Raw genomic sequence first — 20,700 nt, forward strand, 5'->3', positions numbered from 1 at the left:
CAAGTGACAACTTTGTGCAGTAAAAGAGACACAGTGAGAAAAAGCTTTGGTATATATACACAACCAAAGCTGCACAGTGATGAAAATCCCTCCTGTCTACACAGCAAATATGTTGACTTCTTGCAGGTGGAATTTATGATGTTCCAGCATAGAAAGCCATGACAGCGACGCAGCCACAGACTGACTGCAGACTTGGACGTAGCTTCATGTTTCAGTCCAAAGGAATGGCTGCTCAGCAGAGGTCAGCGGGGGGGGGGGGGGGGGGGGGGGGGGGGGGGGACTCCTCTGGCTGCAAGAAGTTGTCCAGTTTTTTTTTTTTTTTTTACAGCTGAACTAACTGACTGACTGTAGTGCTCACTTGATTTGTTACCGCAGCAAACACCTCCCCGGTAACCTCAAGGGCTCAATCTCTAGTTTCAAGTCTTTTTTTAATACAGCGTGATGTTCATCTGGTAAATTTTGGTCCCCCTCAGAATAAAATAGACAATAAATGTGGGTAATCTTTAGGGTGTGGAGACATTTCGACTGACAAGTCACTACCTTATGAATATAGTATCCTCAGTATCTCAGTCACATCTACTGCTTGTTTGTAACCACTGTATGTATATAGATGGCTATAATGCTCAGCTCAGAACTCTAAAAAGGACCAAAGGGTGCCCTCAAGGCAGGGCCGTCCATTTTTAAACAGCCTGCCGTGTCTGGGAGTTTAGCCATCATTAGAAATAATCACTCAGCTCAGAAAAGCAGTTACTGCATCATGAAGGGAAGGTTTCTGTCAGACCTGTGTGGTAGAGCCTTTGATACTTTAATGAAGAAGTGATGCTCTGTGTGTGCAGGTTCAAAAAAAGCATAACTGGCCCTTTTATTGTTCTGACTTATACAAAACACTTTTTTCCCTTTTTAGCTATATTAGCAGCAGCCTGACTGACACCTCTGACCCTTTGACCCTCTGACCCCTCAGCTCATGCCAGTATGTTTGGCATCTTATTTTAAGTCACTCCCATCTGGACTTTGTGCTCTTCTGCTAATCAGAAACTTGTGACAATAACAAGCAAAATAATCATTAGCAGAGCAAAAGTCACAGATGCTAAATTACTCTTAGCTTTAACTACGCAGCTACTGTCTGGCATGTCCACTATAGCGACCAGCCAGCAGCTGCTTTACGTTGAGGCAGGCTTAAAAATGTTAATGTTAGCCTTTAGCTCATAAGATGCTAAGCACAGGCACTACATGGCTGCAGACTCTTACTGGGATTGGCCAGGCATGACTGACCTACGTACCTGTTGAATGCTGCACTTCATTAAACATGTATTCATTTTCATCCTCTGCAAGGGTTTCATCTGACAGCAGACACATCGATTAGTTTGAGGCGGGACCTCGTGATTCCTGATTCTCTGACAAATGTGTGCTATTAAATGAAAGACTAAAATTATGAGAGTCAAAATAACAAATACGGGGCTTTTTATGTTGCTTACAGCAGGCGGGATCATGCAGGCTCTTTGAAAATGTCTCAGTGAAGATGTAATTCACTTTGTGATTAAACTGAGAAAATCAATTATTTCATTTTCTTGCTCACTTTTAAGTCTTTCTGTGCAGATTTTTCTTTTAATGAGAAACAACGTATTCTACTGGAAGAAGCACAGAAGCAAATAAAATGCTCTCTGCACTTATCGACACATTTGGTCAGCCACGGTATACGTAAAAAGAAAAACAGAAGGATTCTCTTGTATTCTCACTCGAAGCCTTCATTTTGTCCTCTCTCACATTCCCACCCGCTCTTCCCTCTCGTTCACACCGCCTTCCTCCTGTCCACGATAGTGGCCCTCAGCTCCTCTTCTCCTGGCTCTGGGTGAGTTAGCTACCGGATACCAACCATCCTGGCCCCCTTCCTCCCTGTCCAAATTTTGCACTACATCTTCTTCATCTTCCTGCCGCTCATCTTCTTCGTTGTCATCCTCCCCGCTCTTCTCTGAGTCGGACTCGTCAGAGTTGTCTTCTTCCAGGTAGCGGTAACCTTTGACCTGAGGACCAAACGTTGACATGTTGAGTTAACGTCTCCGATGACAAAACACGTTTCAATCTCAGTATGCAGTGACACGTTTCACAATAAAGTTATGATCATAAGAGTTTTACTGAGTCTTCTCCCACGAGAAAGACAAATTACAGTTTTCAGCAATTCAAATCTAACTACATACCAACATGCTTCCTGCATAATTGATAAGATCAGGGAATAATATAGACCGCATGTTTTCTTACAGAAAAAAAAGATACAAATACATATATCTAGTGTCCGTTTTAATATGAGCTTCTGAAAAGACGTCGCTCTTAGCTTTAAGTAGAGGATTTCTCGACGGCTGCTTCTTCTTGTTTTGTTCTGCCATCACTCACAAACCCCAACATAGAACTTCAGTTCACTGTCATGTAAGACAAAGAAGACCATCCTGAAGCTCAGTCAAGGTAAAATTTGCCGTTTATGCTTTGATCATCTAAACAGCTCCTGTGTAAATTATCTGTTGTGTGTGTGTGCGCGTTACTGAGCTCAACGGAAAAGGAGTCGGCTAAATAAATCATAGAAGGTGCAGATGAATCCACACAAGGCCACAAAACATCAACAGAATCTATTGATCGATGCCATCTCGTGGATTTTTCTGACTGTAAACTCTTGTTTTTGATGGGTTGCTGTTATACACAACACCAAACCAAAGCGGAGGAATGAATCTCACTCAACACCCATGCATAAGATATAATAATGCAGCTAAGTTCTCTAAAACTCTTGTTAAATATCGGTTGTTGGATGTTGATTACATTCCTTCCTCCTACATACCTCGATGTCTTAAAAAGAATAAACTATGGGTTAATTCCATCCAACTTTACAACCCAGAACAGAAAGCTATAAATATTTATAGATAAAGCTATCTTTATAAAAATGTCAGCTTGCAGTCCTGATAACAAATACAGAGTGGCAACAAGCAAATACTAAGTAACCTCAGAAACCATAAATAGAAAGTAAACAAAAGACATGGCAGCAACTGAAGTGACAACTTTGTGCAGTAAAAGAGGCACAGTGAGAAAAGCCTTTGGTATATATACACAACCAAAGCTGCACAGTGATGTGCAAAATCCCTCCTTTCTATACAGCAAATATTTTGATATGTTACAGGAGGGAAAGCGCAGGTGGAATTTATGACGTTCCAGTATGAGTGATAAGCCATGACAGCGACGCAGCCACAGACTGACTGCAGAGTTGGACCGAGCTTCATGTTTCAGTCCAAAGGTCACATTTTGAATTTTTTTTCTTTTTTTCTGACCATGGTAACTATTACCATCCAATTTGTCCTGTATCCACAGATAAAGCCATCTGTATTTACTGACTTCAAACATGTTTAAAAAGTGCCCTTGATATAAATTTAATCTTATTTTCAGATACTCTCCATCGTGGGTAATAATGATGTACAGAGAAACTGAAACAAGATGTTTAAAGACTCACTTCTCACACATTTGCAGATAACTGTAAGCAATGTTTGAAATTTAAATTAGTCTGATGGGCTTTTTTCTTTTCTACAAAAAAAAATTAATTAAATCAAAAGTGATAAGCTTATGTCTACTCATTCCTACTCACTGAAAAAGTTCCTACAGACTGCATGGAGGAGTTTTTGGCATGCCCGAAAGTAATTTTAGCCAGAGCATAAGAAAAATAATCAGCATCCTCTTAATTAGGGTTTGATTTAGAAGCCACATTTTCGTCAGATGATCAGATGCATAGATTTCTGGTAACACACTCATGATGTGCTCACAAGCATAGTCACCTCCCAAAGGCCCGCAGAGATCTTTATGGCACGTTCAGTCCATATCACTCAAGTACTGTGACTGGTGTTGGCTCCAAAGTCTGCTGACAGCTTATGCTGAGTATGTATCACTGCTCAGTTTGTGGTTGATGGAAACGGCTTGCAAATAATCAGAATACATTTGTATCTATCTCAAAGGTCCTCTGATAACTCCATTGACCTTTTGGCCTCTAGTTGATGGAAAAGCTGCACCCCCCACCCCATTTCCCAAATTGCATGTACTCAGCTCCTCTCATCGTGTCTCCACCCAGACACACAAGTGGAGGAGGTAAAGGAAGAGACATGAAGGAGGAGTCAGGCAGCAACTCTTTAACAAAATGAGATCCTTCATAGCCTCAATTTACAGTCAATTAAATGTCAATTAAGCATGAAGTTGGCCACAGCGGCATCATAAAATGCTACAGCTGTATTTTATTATCTGAGGCATAACGGTGCTCAGAACATGTTTTATATTTGGGGATACTTGTAATTAAATTCACGACATGTCACAGTGTAACAAGATATTAAATTGTTTTTAATCACACACACGGAAACCATGAAGAGGGTCTGATAATATTAAATAACTGAAACAACATGAATGCAAAGGAAAAGTCATTTAAAGAGTCCTGAGATTGATTTCCAGGTGAGGAGGAGGAGGAGGAGGAGATGAAATCAGCGAAGTTCCAGGTTTGCCACACCTGAGTGCCGCAGCTCTGCAGCATTTTACCTGACTGTATGATGAGGCTCATTTAGGAGTACTGACATCTGCTGGTCATTTGATGTACAGCACTCCTGCTGTTAGGTTACATGTTAGCGGGCGGAGCTTTTAGCATAATTATGCAATTGTGTCAAAATCTCCATTTGAGGTATTGTAAAGCCAGATGAAATAAATCTATCCTGATCATGGTATATCTAAGAATCAATATATCAGCTGTGGCATATCAGTAAAGTATTGTTTTTGTCCTAATCAGTCATCTGACATTAAATGATCAATACCCTGTTAGCTCTCTTTTCATTCTAATTTCCAGTTGAGCTCCGTTTCAAACTGAGTAATTGTCCCAATGAGCTTGTCGTGTATCCTGCACCATGCATGCTCTATTCAGGTGCTGGCCATGATCTCCAGGAGAGAGAACATGTCTGACAGAGAATCTCCTGTTATGTGGAACTTTGATTTTCCTGACATTTTCCTGCAGAGATCGTGTTTGAAAATGACTTACTGCAAAGACCAGACTCATGTATTGATCCTTGATGGACTGTGACTGGTTACCTTGTGTCGTGGCCGAGGGATGCGAGGCAGTCTGAATGGCACCTTCTTGGCCAGGCGACGCTCCATCACCCAATAGCAATAGCAAGCCAGCAACAAAGTGACTAGCAGTATGGAAAGTTTGGCCTAAAGTGGAAGGACAAAAAAAAAAAAATGGGTTCGAATAGTGAAGGAAAAGAAAATGGAAGCAAAATTAAAGACACAAACACTGAGCCACATACCCTCATAGGAAGACCATTCCAAAGGTAGACTACAAAGATGGCGATGGCCTGCCACCAGTGATAGATGGTGTAGACAAAGTCCAGACGTTCTTTTTCCTCAGCGTACAGCATTCCAAGTAGGGCTAGTACACACAAAGAGGAACTCGTGATGACACGTGTCGTGGCTGAACAACTGCACACATCTGGATGATACTCACTGCTGACGCCTGTCTTATTCAGGGCGGTGCCGAGTCCCCACAGCACAGCGATCACTAGTAGCGAGCCCTCGTACTCCAGGTGGTTTGGCTTTGGAGAAAATGCCATGAGAACCACCACCAGCACCGCATGCACAAAAGCGCCACTGGCGAGACACACCCAGCGTGGAAGCCGTAAGAGCAAAAGGCTGAGGGAGGAAAAGACGGAGGCAGAGAGGCCGTAGAGGATGATCAGGAGCCACAATTTATCCAGACCCAAAGCGCACACACCGTAAGACTGTTGAGAAAGGGGAGGGAGACAGATACTTTCTGATTTCCTGTCCTGATTCACAACTCTGCCTTTGCTTCTGACTCAGATTTTATTTTACATTCCAGACGCATCTCTGCATCCTTACATCTGTTTCCGTTTCTGTTTAACAAACTTAAAGGACTGTACAAAACAGTGTGCAAGAGTTCAGTACCAGGGAGAATCCAGAGACCGCAAACAGCATCTCAAATCCACTGTAGATGAAGAAGGGGCAGAGCAGTCGCAGGCGGTAGTCCCTCAGGTGTTTGAAAGGCAGCTGAAAGATGTTTCCCCAGCCAATGCTGCGAAGGTCGATCTCTTCTGTTGGGCGGTAGGCGGGCCCACACAGCCCGAGGAACTGTGAGTAGCAGCACAGAGAAATCAATTCTGAATAATTCTGAATGAATATTTAGTTGTTTTTTTTTTAGCTCACCATGGGACAAAACAAAGTCCAAGAATAGAACAAACACAACAGATCACTGAGAGCAATATTAGCTCTTAAACTAGTAGTTGGTGCCCACTGCATGCTGGGACTCAAGCTGATGAAAAGTCATTCCTAAAATCTAAGGATGCTTGTGTTAAATATAACGCGGCGGTTTATGCCTCCAAATGCTGAAACCGTAAAGAGTGTTTAAACATCTATTAGCTTATTGTTTTGGTTTTAGTCTCATCAGCTTCATTTCCAGCAATTCATTGAAGAAAAAAGTCAAATGGACGCTAGCTTCCCAGCAAGAATCCAGTTTTTTTTAATTGCCAGAATGACAAATCTACATATATGCTAATTTTGCTTCAATACTGCTAGAAGTGTGAGTTTTCTAACACATCCACCTTAAGAGCTTTATGACTTTTTTCCAATGTTTTGTTCACATTCTGCATGCAGCAACCAGAAAGGTTCTGCCTTCTGCAGAGTAACGTCTGACTGGATCGACCTGCAAACACGCTGCAGGGAAAAGTTGCCACAACATGGCACAATGTGAGGTTCACAATGCTGTAAAATGACTCCTCTAGACAATTTAATATGGAGCATTTAAGCAAAAAAAGGAAAAATTATAAATAATTCATGTGATGAACAAATCTGTTACAAGATTACCATAAACCTAGAGTTTCCAGGATCCCTGGAGTTGCAAGGGGTCTGTCTGTGGTTGCTCTGCTTTGACTTCTTTGATAATCTGGAAGTCTTCTTTATGGAATAATTTACAGCTGTTATGTGTTACACATGGTAACTTTGAGAAAGGTTCTCGACTACACACAAAACATATTAAAAAGGGTTTAATTTTACCGCATTTATGATAATCTGATAATATATATGGATTAATTTCTCAACTCTGTAAATGCAGAAACAACGTTCAAAGTCTTTTTTCAAGTGGAACTCCGTCCTAGAGCAAAATGGCTTCATCAGAACATTTTTGTAAATTTGTTGTTTATCTCTTAATTAAAAAGTGAAGTACGGAGGGATTTATTAGAAAAAGATTGCAGTTTATCTGAGTTTTAATTCCATCACAGGGTTTTTGTGTACACAATTCAATCTTCCCTCTGTAATTTGCTTTTTTATTTTCTAGTGACTACTTAACACTGATGTTTTATTGCTCTTTTGCAAGAACATCACAGCAGGATGCAGCAACACAGATTATGCGAAAGCCAATCGAGATAATTAGAAAACAAACAAACCACCCAAACACATCAAAGACCTCCGAGCTCAAGTCTACACGTTTGTGTGTCTGTGTAGGACGAGAACTTACAATGATCATGGCGAGGAAGGCGAAGCCCATGAGGACGCTCTCCACGTAGATGAGCAGCATGGAGCTGGGCAGTTTTCTCAGCACGGTAGTGTTGAAGCCGGGGATCAATCCGGTGACTTCAGCACCTGGTTTAGGAAAAGGGAGGTTCAGCCATTAGAATAATTTACCTTGTGGGATCAATAAAGTACCTTTCCATCCACCTGTCCATCCATCTGTAAATTGATGTGAGGCAAACAGCATGTGTTAGTCTAACAGAGTCTAATAAATCTGACCTGAAGTGTCCTGAGAAATGCCAGGTTTTCAGCTAATAGCACTCTGGGAAGAACTTTGATGGTGCAAAAATTCTAGTTTATGCTTGTAAAACTGTTATCTATCATTTTTCATAGCTAAAGAAATTGAACAAAAACCCTAAAGATACAATTTAAAAATGATTCTTTCTTAAGCTGCCTGTTAGGTGTGGACACAATATTGGTTCATCCCTTGAGTTATTGTATTGTATAGTTTTTACTTTACAACATAAAGCGCCTCAAGATGACTGTGTGTTGTGATTTGGCACTAAATAAATATAACTGAATTGAACTGGGGCAGCACGGTGACGTGGTGGTTAGACTGCTGCCTCACAGCTAGAAGGTCTGGGTTTGAATGCACCCTGCCCCGGGGCCTTCCTGTGTGGAGTTTGCATGTTCTCCCTGTGTATGCGTGGGTGTGTCCGGTTTCCTCCCACAGTCCAAAGACATGCAGTTAGTCTGGTTAGGTTAATTGGTCGCTCTAAATTGCCCGTAGGTGTGAATGGTTGTCTGTCTCTCTGTGTTGGCCCTGCGACAGGCTGGCGGCCTGCACAGGTTGTACCCCGCCTCTCGCCCTGTGTCAGCTGGGATAGGCTCCAGCCCCAGTCACGTTTACTCATGATATTTACATTAAGAAGGAAGTGAGAATGTTAAAGAGTTTATGGAGCACATGTACTTCCTGTTAACTTGATTAAACAGAATAACTCCACACTCCAACAACTGTATGAAGACGCGCTCTTTTGACTACAGCCTGTCCAACTTTTGCAGCTGCTCTGGTGGATTTTCAGCTGCTTGGAAGCATCAAAAGAGTGGAAAATATAATTATCGCCTTTTGGAGTTGAAACTTCAAACCTCCGGCAGACACAAGACAATCTAAGTGTTGATTTAAACCTGTTTCTAACACCTGGTGATATAAATCCAAGATCCTCCTCTTATCTCAGAGAGGCCGCTTGCTAATTGCACTTTCTAGTGCTTGAAGTGAACCAGGTAATGTGAAGTGACTTTGTCAGCTTTTTTTTCCTAATTACTGCCTGCCTGCCTGTCCAATAACAACACTATGGCAACAAAGCGCGTGGAGGATTCAAAGTAATCAGAAAACACTGCACAAAGCACTCGAGGAACTAATAAAGAGCAATAGAGGAAGGCAGATAAATAAAAAGCAGGGGAGAGTTAAAATCCCTAAAATATAATTTGTTATAAATAAAAGAAGGTAAATTAAAGTAGTTTTTAACTGGCAGCCTCACAACTAACAGGCTAGATTTATTTATTTTTTTTTAGGGATATAATGGATTTGGTTGAAAAAAACAGTTGATAAACTTTCTTTATTTCCTCACCTGCTGCTTTCACTATGCATTTAGAAGTAAATTGACTTTTTATTGTTCTGAGCTTATAGAGTTTGTTGTAACGAGTGAGGCGACACGTCTTTACCGCATTTCTTCACTTCGGCGAGGATGTGGGAGCGGTCGTGGAGGTACGTGCTGTTGAGGACGAAGGCCATGGGGAACTCAGCAAAGACAAAACTCAGCTGATGTGGGAGGAAGAAAAAGAAAAAAAGAAAAGAGAAGCTTGCCCATCAGTTCGGCACACAGCGTGATATTAATGAGGTCATTAATGAGGGGAGAGCTGAAAGACTCACATTGAAAATGATGTTAAAGACGGACTGGAAGACGATGACATAGCTGTGGCACGCTCCCTTTGGAAGCTTCTTCTGCTCCTGCACGTGCTCTTCCTTATAGTTGACGTACTCGTAGTACTGCTGCGCCATTCTGCACATTTATGTGAGTGTGTGTGTGTGTGTTATTAGAAAAAAACTGAGCAATCCAAAAGACATTTATGTGCATTTATTCAAACGTATGTTCACATAATCACTAATGACTGTGCGAACATAAGTACACAAAGTGCTTAAACTGACCTGACAAGCCACAAAACCACACATCTCTTTTTCACACTTTAACATCTATACTTCCCCTATAAATAATGTAAACTCAGGAGGTGCAAAGAACCTAAGAACATGCTTAACATGGACATTTCCTCTTTTTGCATTCAACGACTTCATGAAAGCAAAACACAGTGACTGGGGGGGGGGGGGGATTTTGCCAGCAGCATTCATAACAAAAAGATCAATACAAGCTGAGCACGCGGTGACAGAAAGATCTCAGCTTGTAGATCGGCAGCACGTTTGAAAAGAGTTTCAACAAAGAGCCTGGTAAATTGCTCTTTCAGTCTGGCATTGATTAAAATAAAACGAGGTTTTGTTATGCGTGCTGGTGAAAAGACATTTAAAAAATCTCACTCGATGATGCTTTCTTAGAGTTTTGTTGTGATTAGGTGACACGTGAAGTAGGCGCAGATGTTCTTTAAAAGTTGTCTACGGTCCACTTCAGCCTGAACGCATTTTCAGCTGTGAGCACCTTCAGAGACGAGCAATAACTCAAAGAGCCAGCAGCGATGGTTTCTGCTCATAATAAGCATTTAAAGCTTCAAGTAATCAGGTCTGCATATGTACAAGTAAACCCTATGAGCCAAAAGCTCAGTGCTTCAGACCGCTCTGAACACTCGGCTGCATCTTATTGTACTCTCGGCTCTTTGTCACCGTGGCACATGGATCTGGCTGTGACCGCAGAAGCCCCAACCTGCTGTTCAAACCTTCTGCTTACAAAGGTCAGCCAGTCAGCAGAAAGCTGGTATAAAGGAAGAGGGAGAGGGGGCTAAAACGGTGTGTTTCAGACAGAGGACGAACTGATGGCCTGGATCAAAGGCCGGCATAAGGATTATTCCCAGCTTTGAGTGCAGCAGAGCTTCTCTACAGTTCAGGCATAAGGAAATGGAGCTGAAAATGAGCAGAGTATTTCCCCTTGAAAGCAGCAGTAAAAAAGAAAAAGCACTAGACGAGCATGGCCATATATACACACACACTTCAAATGCAAAACCTTTTTGTTTTTACTCTAATCTGTGATTGGCCAGTGCTCATTTTTTTAAGGATGAATGAGGCAGGTGGAAGTGAAGGTTTGTACTTCCCTTTTAAAGCACTGGAATACAATATCCTGAAAGGTTATTACAATGTGGGTTTTTTTTTTTTTTGTCTTTTTGTTTGTTTTTGTTGTTTGTATTTTACTTTAATTCCTGTCAGACATTAAAAAAAAGCTGAGAAAACATTTCCACCCATTCAAACTTCCACTTCCTCTTTCTCACCGTGTGACATAATTTCCCAAGGAGGCCCACAGGGGGACGATGGCCACACCGATGGCTATAGCCGATGGAACAAGGGTGTAGTAACGTTCCCAGTAGTTGGTAGAGACAAAGAGAGCGTATATCCCTGAAGCCAGGAACATCATCCACTTAGTACCTAGAAACCTGGATGTGAGACGGGGCGTGTGAAGGAAAAGTCTGGACATTTAGATAAAGAAATGTTTTGGAACTTGTGATCACGACTCTACCTGATGAGCAGAGGGGTGTACAGGAGGCCTACGATTGGTGTGACATTGATCCCCATCAGCATCTTTTGGTCGATGTCCTGGAGGCCGAGGTTGCTGTACTTCACCTCACGGTAGGTCGTATCATAATGGAGGATCAACTGCATCTGCAGCAGGCCTGTGGCACACACATAGGTGCACAATAAAATGTTCAAACAGCATGCAGGAATATTCAAGTTATCCTGTCTGCGTGTGTGTGGTCGTTTGCCAACTTCATCATCTTTTCTTCAGTGAAACTCACCCATGTACACACTGTACACAATCATGGCTCCAACACTGGCAGCGACAACATTCTTGATCACTCCCAGCCTCTTCCTTCGATAGTACTTCTTCTCCTCCTCCTCCTCATTGTAATCTGCCTGTGGGCCCAAAAACTCCTCCACCTCAGGAAAGAAGGACAAAAAGTTATGCAACTTTTTTAAAGCAAAGGCAGCTTATCAAGCTCAATAAATACGCTGTACGTCATGTTAAAATATTACTGCAGTATCTTCTCCTAAACTGATAACCAGAGAAGCTGGAGTTGTGAAATCAGCTGAGCTCACCTGGCCCTGCATGTTGTCTTCTTGGTCCACATTTAGCAGTTCATTCCTGTTGCCATTTGGAGGTGCTGCAAACTGATCATGACCACCCATTAGACCTTCCCCATCAGCTGCCTCCATCTGGTGACCAAAAAGAGCAGCGCACTATATCAACGCTTCACTGCACTTTCTGCCATCATTGAAACCAATGAGCCACCTGCAGAGGCACTGTGGCTGTCAAGGTGCTGCACACAGTCAAACTGTATTTATAGATGCAATATAATTTATAGACTGGTACATTTTAAGTGAGATGATAGACCCTTCTCTGCACTTCCTCTTGGTACGCGTCTCCTCTGATGTGTGCATGAGAAGCTCGACTAACTGTTGTGCTTTTACAAAACGGTGAACAAAAGTGCATAAACTTCTATTTTTGTCATGATTCAGAATCTTATTTTTCTCTAGCGTCACAGTGGGCGACGCAAAATGCCAAAAACTTCAGTTTTAAAGCTTGAAAAGTAATTTTATTAAAAAACATTAAACAATATACAGTGAAGTAAAATTAACAACAGCAGTAGTGGCTGTTATTATTAAATTCACATCAGGATATAATGTTTTCATCAATTTAAAAACCAAAACCTGCCAAAGTTGTATCAATACTATCAATACATAACGCCTAAGCCTCAAGTGGGCCAAAGTAGTAGAATTATTGGAATTAATATATGTAAATTTAAAGCAAAAATACAAGTAAATATTCACATTTAGCTGCAGAAGTCCAAAACCTTCATATGTGCTGTTTCTGGACCTAAACAACTGCAGCATTTCACTCCTTATGATTTAAACAATTTGTCAAGAACTAGAAATAGTTTGAGCTCTTCCTACCTTTTTATGCCCGAGTAGTAACGCTGGAATCACCAAATCAATGACTGCAGTGCATTTTATTGAAAGGTTGGCAATATTAATAACTCCAGTGCAATTTTCACACTTGCAAAATGTGTTTTAGACCCTTCCCTAATATCACAAAACAAGCTAAATAAGAGCTGAGCTAGTTAGTAATGACTTCCGCAGGAAAAAAATGTGGTGCACAGTTGATTTTTTTGTTTGTTTTAAAATCTTTTCACTCTTTAACACACTGATACATACAGAGGTTAACTGCAATTCAAACTAATTGTGAAATGGTAATAATGTTTGGTATATTGAAATCAGTGGTAAGCGGTGCACCTACTTGAGTCAAACTCACAAACTCAGGAGATTGATTTTTCTTTGTGATGAAGATACAGTTAAAAAGAAAACTCTCCTACTTTTCCAAAAAAAAAAAGAAGAAGCAATCCATCATTTTTGCAGGATTATTATTATTACTACTACTATAGGCTACCATTCATATTCCTTTGACTCCCCTCCTCCCGTAATAATTAATCACTGTTTTTTAATAAGGCGCATTTGTGATCTGAGCACTTTTCTTCCATTTTTATCTATAACCCACGTTATTTCAAAAGAGGATATGACCCATCTTCTTCAAAAATTGTAGCAGTGACGCCGCACTTCTCTCTTCAAAATCTCTGTTAACAAACGAACCTTTCAGACTCGGTTATTCTCCAGCCTTTTGTTTCTCTGTTTTTTTGTCCACCCTGTTACATTTGAAACTGTGCCAGGAGCTAAAACTGCAGTTCATATTTCATACTGCTCAGTTTTCTTTGACAAAGTCGTAATATAACGCTGACATTACTTTTATGGAAGCTTGCATCGATGTTTTGTTGACATTTTAACGGCGAGTATGAAGTTTGAATCCCAACGCAGCACCCTGAAAGTCACTTACCCTGTTAGTCGTGCGGGGCCGGATCAGAATGAAAACGGGCACAGACACATCCCCCGTCCCCGTGACCCTTTCGGACTCTGTTGTCGCTACTTCCCCTTTCCGATATACAAGGTGTAGTATAAATAAAAAGTTTCGTGGGGGAAATGAAAGTCAGTCATCTTCACTTCCTCACTTCTGCCCCGCTGTTTGGCTTAAAGGCACAGACGCACTTTTAGGAAGCCCCGCCCCTTCGAAGTGAGCGTGGAAAGGCGGCCGCGGCGTTCCCAGGACGGCTTTTTAAACCGGGTGGCTCGGGTAATGGGAGGGAGGCAAACCGGATATCAAATATAAATACGAAACCACTTGAAATCCTCCAGTTGCTTCCGTAAATGTTCCTTCTGAGATGCGGCGCAGTCTGCAGCCTCGTTATAACCCTAAATATGTGTTATTCTGTTGCGTGGTAGAAGTAAAGAACAATATCTCACACATACTTAATTTCCTTAATTCAGAACAGCCCACTGGATGGCATTACAAAGTGTGACAGCTGCAGTGAAATTAAATTTACACTTATTAAAAATGTCATTCAGTGATATTCACGGTGCAGTGATGCCACCATGATGATGTCCTGTGAGGTGGTGCACAGGAGTGAAATCCATCTGTTTTCTTCCATTTATCCAGTTCAGGCGCACATGGGGGGGGGGGGGGGGGGTGGAGCCCATCTCACCTGCCACAGGTCAAGAACAGACAACCAGTTAACCTAAACACCCCCCCACCCCACCCCCAATTACTCTTCAGCCTCAGAAAATGGGAGATTGTAAGTTGAAATATTTTAGTTAATAGTTTATCTAACATTAGTTATTGTATATTAAATCATGCAGACTAATTTCTCCTGGATGAGGTCTGAGTGGGGCTGTGCTGTCCCCCTTCAGCGAGGGCCTGATAAATAAATCTAACAGTCATGAAGCCGAGCTAAACGATGACATTATTTTATTAGTCATTAACAGCACACTGTGCAGCTTCTCTGCAATGCAGATAAAAAGCTGTGTCACTGTGGTTTGAACATGAAAAAAAGAAAAAAAAAACCCACACACACTAAAACATGGTCCACTGACATACAACACAACACGGTCTACACAAGCATGACAGAATGAGCAAAGTTCAGGCCTTCTTTATCTGAGCTGTTAAAGACAACAATGAACCAACCAGGGTCAAAGAGTAAACCATGCATAATTCAAAAAGACATTTTGGCTCAGCCCATAATGAATGCTGTGCATGCCCTGACCCATGTAACTGATTCACTATATACTAAGGTGACATGTCTGCATTACTGTGAATGAAGTCGGGTCGGGCTGCAGCTTTACAGAGAGGTTCTGGGTTTAATTTCAGTGCCTTACAAAACCAAACAGGAAGAATCTCACCCCAGGTCAAAGGGTGACTTGACATAAGGATTAAATTCGAATCATTCTTTGCATTTTTTTGAACCTGCCACATGTAACCGAGCATCTGATTTGTACGTTTCTGCACTGCTGTTAAACGTCAGCGGCACTCTGATTGCTGAACCTGTAGACATGTCAAAATGTTTCCCGTGAAGCGCTGAGAAAAGCCTCAGTCAGATTTTCCGGTGGCTTCCAGAGTCCAGGCTGAACGTCCAGAAAGTGTAAGAGACCCAGAGAGGCTGCTGGTCCACTGTGAGCAGTGTCAAGATGTCCTGATGCTGCTGATCCACCAAGTTGCTGAAGAAGAGGCAGTTTCTCTCAGTGGACCCTCAACAGCATTAATTTCACACTTTTTATTAAATTTCTCACCCTCTAATTAAAACACAAGTCTTTCACTGTTTGAAGTCTCACATGCTAATCCCATCCCGTGACCTCGTGATCCCCCACAATCCTCCTCTTTGTTTTCTTCATCAGCGTCTATCCACTCCCCACAGCCGCCTTCCTCATCATTTCCTCATCCTGGACGGAAAGCTCCGTCAGCTTGCGTCCTAGCCTCTCGTGAAGGTCCAGATATTTGGCCACGCAGCGGTCCAGGCAGACTGATTCACCCTTCGTCAGCTCTGCCTCCTTGTAATGTGGCGGCACGCACTTCCTGTGGCAGGCGTTGGTCATCCTGAGAGGAAAGGAAGCAAAGACCCAATCAGATTCTTAAGCTTCAAGCATAAAGTTAAAAAGCAGTGATACTAAATGATGCTCTCATGCCTGAGCACCTTAATGTGGAGTCCCACAGTGACTCACATACAACAGTGTCAGTAAAACTGAAGAGCTCCACCTGCTGGAAACATTTTATGTGAACTGAAAGCTGGTTTTGAATTTAAAGACAAACTCTGTAACAGTTACTTTAACAAGACTAAAAAAGTAACATTTATTTTAGATTTTATTAAAACTGTATAATTTACCAACTTTTAGGTCAATAAAAGGTCAAAGGTTTGGACACACCTTATTCAATGTTTGTTTCCCTACATTTCAAATTAATAATGAAGTCATCCAGACTATGAAGGAATGCATAAGGAATCATGCAGTAAGCTTAAAAGTGTTAAACCAAAATATCAGAATCAGAATCAGAAGGTTTTTATTGCCATATGGGTGAACAGGTTCACAGCATTAGGAAATTGCTGCGGTACTTCGTGCTTACAGAAAAAAAACAAATAAGTATAAAAACTATAAGACAATATACAAGTATACAAATTGCAAATATACAGAGATATTAGAGCTATAACTATAGCACAATATTACAAAATTACAAAATATACAGTGCAGAGACTAATTAAAAGATAAAAAAATGTAGACTATATTCCACTAATATGTACATCAGTGCAGTCAGACAGGTGCATAGACATAGGGTCATCAGCGTTTGTGGAGGGTGGTGGTAACAGTCTTAGGGTAATTGTTCATGAGTCCAACAGCAGAGGGGAAGAAACTGTTCTTATGGCGGGAGGTTCTGGTCCGTATGGACCGTAGCCTCCTGCCTGAGGGGAGAGGGTCAAAAAGTCTGTGCCCAGGGTGAGATATGCTTTAGATTCCTCAACAAAGGCCCCTTTTTGCTCTGCATGAACACAGAGTTCATCTTTACTGCAGGACACCTCCTCAAATGGGCATTATGACCTTCTCAACCCTAATCTGAGGTGGTGCAAACACTGGTGGTGACCTGCAGACACACTTTAAAGCTTGTTCTAATCAATCAGTGTCTGTTTTTTTTTTTTTTTTTTTTTTTTTTAAACCAATTAAAATTATTGGTCACGTTCTTCATATCCCACTCTGGGATAAACAGACATTTTCCACCAGGCGTCTTTTTATAGTAGAGCCAGCATGCAAGACACCAAAAATCCACTAAAACTGAACTATTATTAACTTCCTGTCAAAATGTCATCTGTGAAAAGGGAAAAACTTTTTAGTGACAGTAAAATTAACAATAAAAGCTGTTTAGTTTGCTGAGGTTCAAATTGAGCAGCAGAATGGGGAAGAAAGGTGATTTGAGACTTTGAATGTGACATGGTTGTTGGTGCCAGGCAGGCTGCTCTGATTATTTCAGAAACTGATGATCTATTAGGATTTTCCTGCACAACCGCCTCTAAGGTTTGCAAAGAATGGTCTGAGAAAGAGAAAATTTCCAGTCTGGGGCAGGTCACTGGGTGAAAAAGCCTCGTTAATGCCCGAGTTCACAGGAGAATGGCAAGACTGTTTCAAGGCGACCGTGGCGCAAAGATCCACCGCAGAACAGCACCTCTGAACACGCAGCACCTCAAACCTTGTAGGAGAACCAACTGAGCACTGTTTAAACTCCACATACTTATTGAGTATTGTCGCTGACCATGACCTCCACAGGCACCAGATCCAACCCAACGGAGCACCTTTGGGATATGCGTCGCAATTATGCAGCTGACAAATCTGCAACAACTGTGACGCCATCATGTCAACACGGTCCAAAATCTCTAAGGATTGTTTCTAGCACCTTGTTATATCCCTGCCATGAAAATTAAAGCATTTTTAAAAGCAAACGGGGTAGCAACGCAGTACTATCAAGTACTAATAACATGGCCGGTGAGTATATTTTTTTAAATCGGCGCTGTGCTGTCGACAGGTATCGTCTGACTGTAGAGGAAATTTTAACCAAATATTGAAAGAATAATTGCTCATTTCCATCCACTGCGCCTATGTAAATATTAGTTTATCGGGGGATGGCACAAACTGGGGGCTCAGTGGTACCAAGATAGCAAAGAGCAATCCAACCTCAGACAGTAACAAAAAAACACACATTTCCATAGTTAAAATGTGGGATTTCTGCTTTTTTTGTTGTTGTTCTGTGTTGAACAAACTCATAAATCATGCCTCGTGCATATTTATTCCTCTCAAATGGGCAAGAAACGGTGAACCACCCAAACCTGTGACATATTACAAGGTTAGCAAAACACCCCCACACCAACCCTCAAAATAAATAATCAATACAAGAGAAGTAATTCATTGATAGATCTGTTTGCAATGAGTTTGTGCAGCTGTTCACAGCGATTCCAACAGGGGGTGCTCTACTTCTACTAAGAAACTCTGGATGATGAACTGCAGATCAGGACTGATGGATAAACAGGCATGAAGCCAGATATGAGAAAGTGATTTTCATAAGTAGTAAACATTAGCCAGTTTAGTCTTTTCCTCATCCAGTGATGTGGGTCTGTACTATTAAACTGAATTTTTCTTATAAATACTTACCCACGTTTTAAAGTGAGGTTTATTTTAATCATGCTTAAAAAATTTTTCCTTTCTGTAAAAAGCCAAAAAAATAACAGTAAAACACACACAACCTGTCATAAGTAAGGTAGCACAGACTCTTTGTCTTAACTACATGTGAGCCAATCACAGTTAGCCAGGGATAACCCTGAGTCAATGCTGCTTTAAGTCCACATTCATGACATACTATAGTTTATCACTGACCTGTGCAGTGGGGCAGCTCAGACAGTTAGCAAGACACCAGAATTTTCTTGTATACAAAAAAAATAATTTATGGTTTTTCCTTTTTAAGCTTATTTCATTTACTTACATACATTTATCAACTTGAATGGAAAAAAAAACAGCAATATGCATATTCCTTTTATTAGGAATGTAACACAGACTCTTTGCTTTAAGTCTGTACTGACTCATGTGCCTGCTTGGATAGCTCACCCACAAAAGGCGGATTCTGAGGCCGGTTAAAAAGCTGACAGCATTTATGTGGATTACTATGGCATGACACATGGACGTGCACCTTTAAATGATGACAACCTGTACTGTAACTATACTGTAAAAATGTGCCATGTACACAAAATTCAGTGAGTTAAGCACTGAATCCAGACCTGTGTGTGTATCATGGTTCAGTGTCTTGGCTCAGCTTGTGGCCATTCATTTTTAATCTGTATGGCTCTGATTTCCGGGACCTTCGTAGGACCCCCCACGCACCTTAGACATGCTGTCTGGTGGGCCTTCAGAAAGCCAGAGCTTCACCAGGACACTGACTTTATCAGCTGTTGCTCTCATTAAAGATGACCTCTGCAGCCGCGGATTCACTGAACAGTAACTATCTTTGGATAACCTTTTTGTCATACTGTAAATAAATTTAAGTCTGACGCACCGAAGCCACAATAGTTCACAACAGACTAGTCTGGCTAGCTCAGAGGTTAGCTTGTTTGGGCTTTACCGGTTGTACATGTCAGCCATCATCTCCACCTCCAGCTCCGCCGCCAGCTGCTGCGCCTTCATGGGATCCATGACTCCGCTTCAGTGATGCTCACACCGGGCTTCGAACCGTAAACACGCCGTCCCGCTGAGCCTCTCCTCCGGACCGCAAGCAAGGAGCGTTACCCGCTGCTTCTGTAACCTTCAAATCTGCACGAAAACACGTGTGTACCGTTTCCCCTCGCACTTCCGGTGACAATAAAGTTGGATTCAAACAGGAGAAAGCCTGGCGAGCAGGCAGCGCGCCCTCTACTGGTGGGTCTGTGTATTTCAACAACGCAGCCTCAAGGGGAAGGAAGGGCCACGCTTGTACAACAATTTATTTAAAATCAATATTAACATACAATTAGTTATTACGGTAACAGGTTTATTTCAGAGCCTGGGAGCAGTAGCAGAGAAACCGCACACCTGGAGTTTATGTAAAACTCAGAGATGTGAGGCATGAACCTTTTTCTGAAGTGGGTCATGACAGAAACACTTTGAGCCACTGAGTTAATGGATCTGACACACACTATCCGCTTTAGTAGGTACACCGGTTCAACCGCTTGATGTCACAAATGTCAGCCAATCACATGGCAGGAACTCAGTGCATTTAGACATGGTCAAGATGACCTTGTTCAAAGTGAGCGTCAGAATGGGTAAGAAAGGCAATTTTAGTGACTTTGAACATGGAATGGTTGTCGGTGCCAGGCAGGCTGGACTGAGTGTTTCAGAAACTGCTGCTCTGCTGGGATTTTCACACACAACCATCTCTATGGTTTACAGCAGGGATCCTCACATCCAGGCCTCAAGGTCCGGTGTCCTGCAGGTTTTAGATGTGTCCCTGATCCAACACACCTGATTCAAATGGCTGAATTACCTCCTCAGTATGCAGTCAAGTCCTCCAGAGTCCTGCTAATGACTTCTATATTTGACTCAGGCGTGTTGGATCAGGGACACATCTAAAACCTGCAGGACACCGGCCCTCGAGGCCTGGATGTGAGGATCCCTGGTTTACAGAGAACAGCGGGGAAAAAGCGTCCAGTGAAGGGGGCAGCTCACTGGGACAGTGAAAATGCCTTGATGATGCCAGAGGAGAATGGCAAGATGTATTCAAGCTGTAAAAAAAGGCCACAATAACATTTGTTGCAACCAAGGTAAGCAGAAGAGCACCTCTGTACACAGTGCCTCAAACCTTGAAGCAAGGGCGTTTACAGGAGCACTACGCCACACCAGGTGCCACTCGTGTCAGGCAATAACAGGAAACTAAGGCTCCAATTCACACAGGCTCACCAAAACAGAAGATTGCAAAAATTCTGCCATATGAGTCTCGATTTCTTCTGCAGTATTTGGATGGTAGGTTCAGAATCTGATATAAACATGAAAACATGGATCCATCCTGCCTCGTATATTAATGTATGTCC

General features: G+C 41.9%; 2 protein-coding genes across 2 annotated transcripts; both read right to left on the reverse strand.

Moving 5' to 3' along the window:
• Window positions 1–279: 279 nt before the first annotated feature.
• Window positions 280–13,810, reverse strand: unc93b1 (unc-93 homolog B1, TLR signaling regulator). Its single transcript, XM_030744156.1, has 13 exons — window positions 13,620–13,810; window positions 11,831–11,947; window positions 11,530–11,671; window positions 11,253–11,406; window positions 11,008–11,169; window positions 9,452–9,581; window positions 9,244–9,340; window positions 7,529–7,653; window positions 5,965–6,147; window positions 5,507–5,780; window positions 5,310–5,431; window positions 5,092–5,214; window positions 280–2,021 (listed from the first exon to the last, which is right to left on the reverse strand). The coding sequence occupies exons 2-13, from the start codon at window positions 11,945–11,947 to the stop codon at window positions 1,761–1,763; spliced, it is 1,890 nt and encodes a 629-aa protein (XP_030600016.1). The 5' UTR covers window positions 13,620–13,810; the 3' UTR covers window positions 280–1,760.
• A 758-nt stretch (window positions 13,811–14,568) lies between these two features.
• Window positions 14,569–19,477, reverse strand: timm10 (translocase of inner mitochondrial membrane 10 homolog (yeast)). The gene is made up of 2 exons (XM_030735048.1): window positions 19,260–19,477; window positions 14,569–15,707 (listed from the first exon to the last, which is right to left on the reverse strand). Exons 1-2 carry the CDS (start codon window positions 19,328–19,330, stop codon window positions 15,512–15,514), a joined length of 267 nt encoding a protein of 88 aa, XP_030590908.1. The 5' UTR covers window positions 19,331–19,477; the 3' UTR covers window positions 14,569–15,511.
• Between the last annotated feature and the right edge of the window lie 1,223 nt (window positions 19,478–20,700).

Source organism: Archocentrus centrarchus, chromosome 1 (assembly GCF_007364275.1).
Source record: "Archocentrus centrarchus isolate MPI-CPG fArcCen1 chromosome 1, fArcCen1, whole genome shotgun sequence".
Classification (NCBI taxonomy): domain Eukaryota; kingdom Metazoa; phylum Chordata; class Actinopteri; order Cichliformes; family Cichlidae; genus Archocentrus; species Archocentrus centrarchus.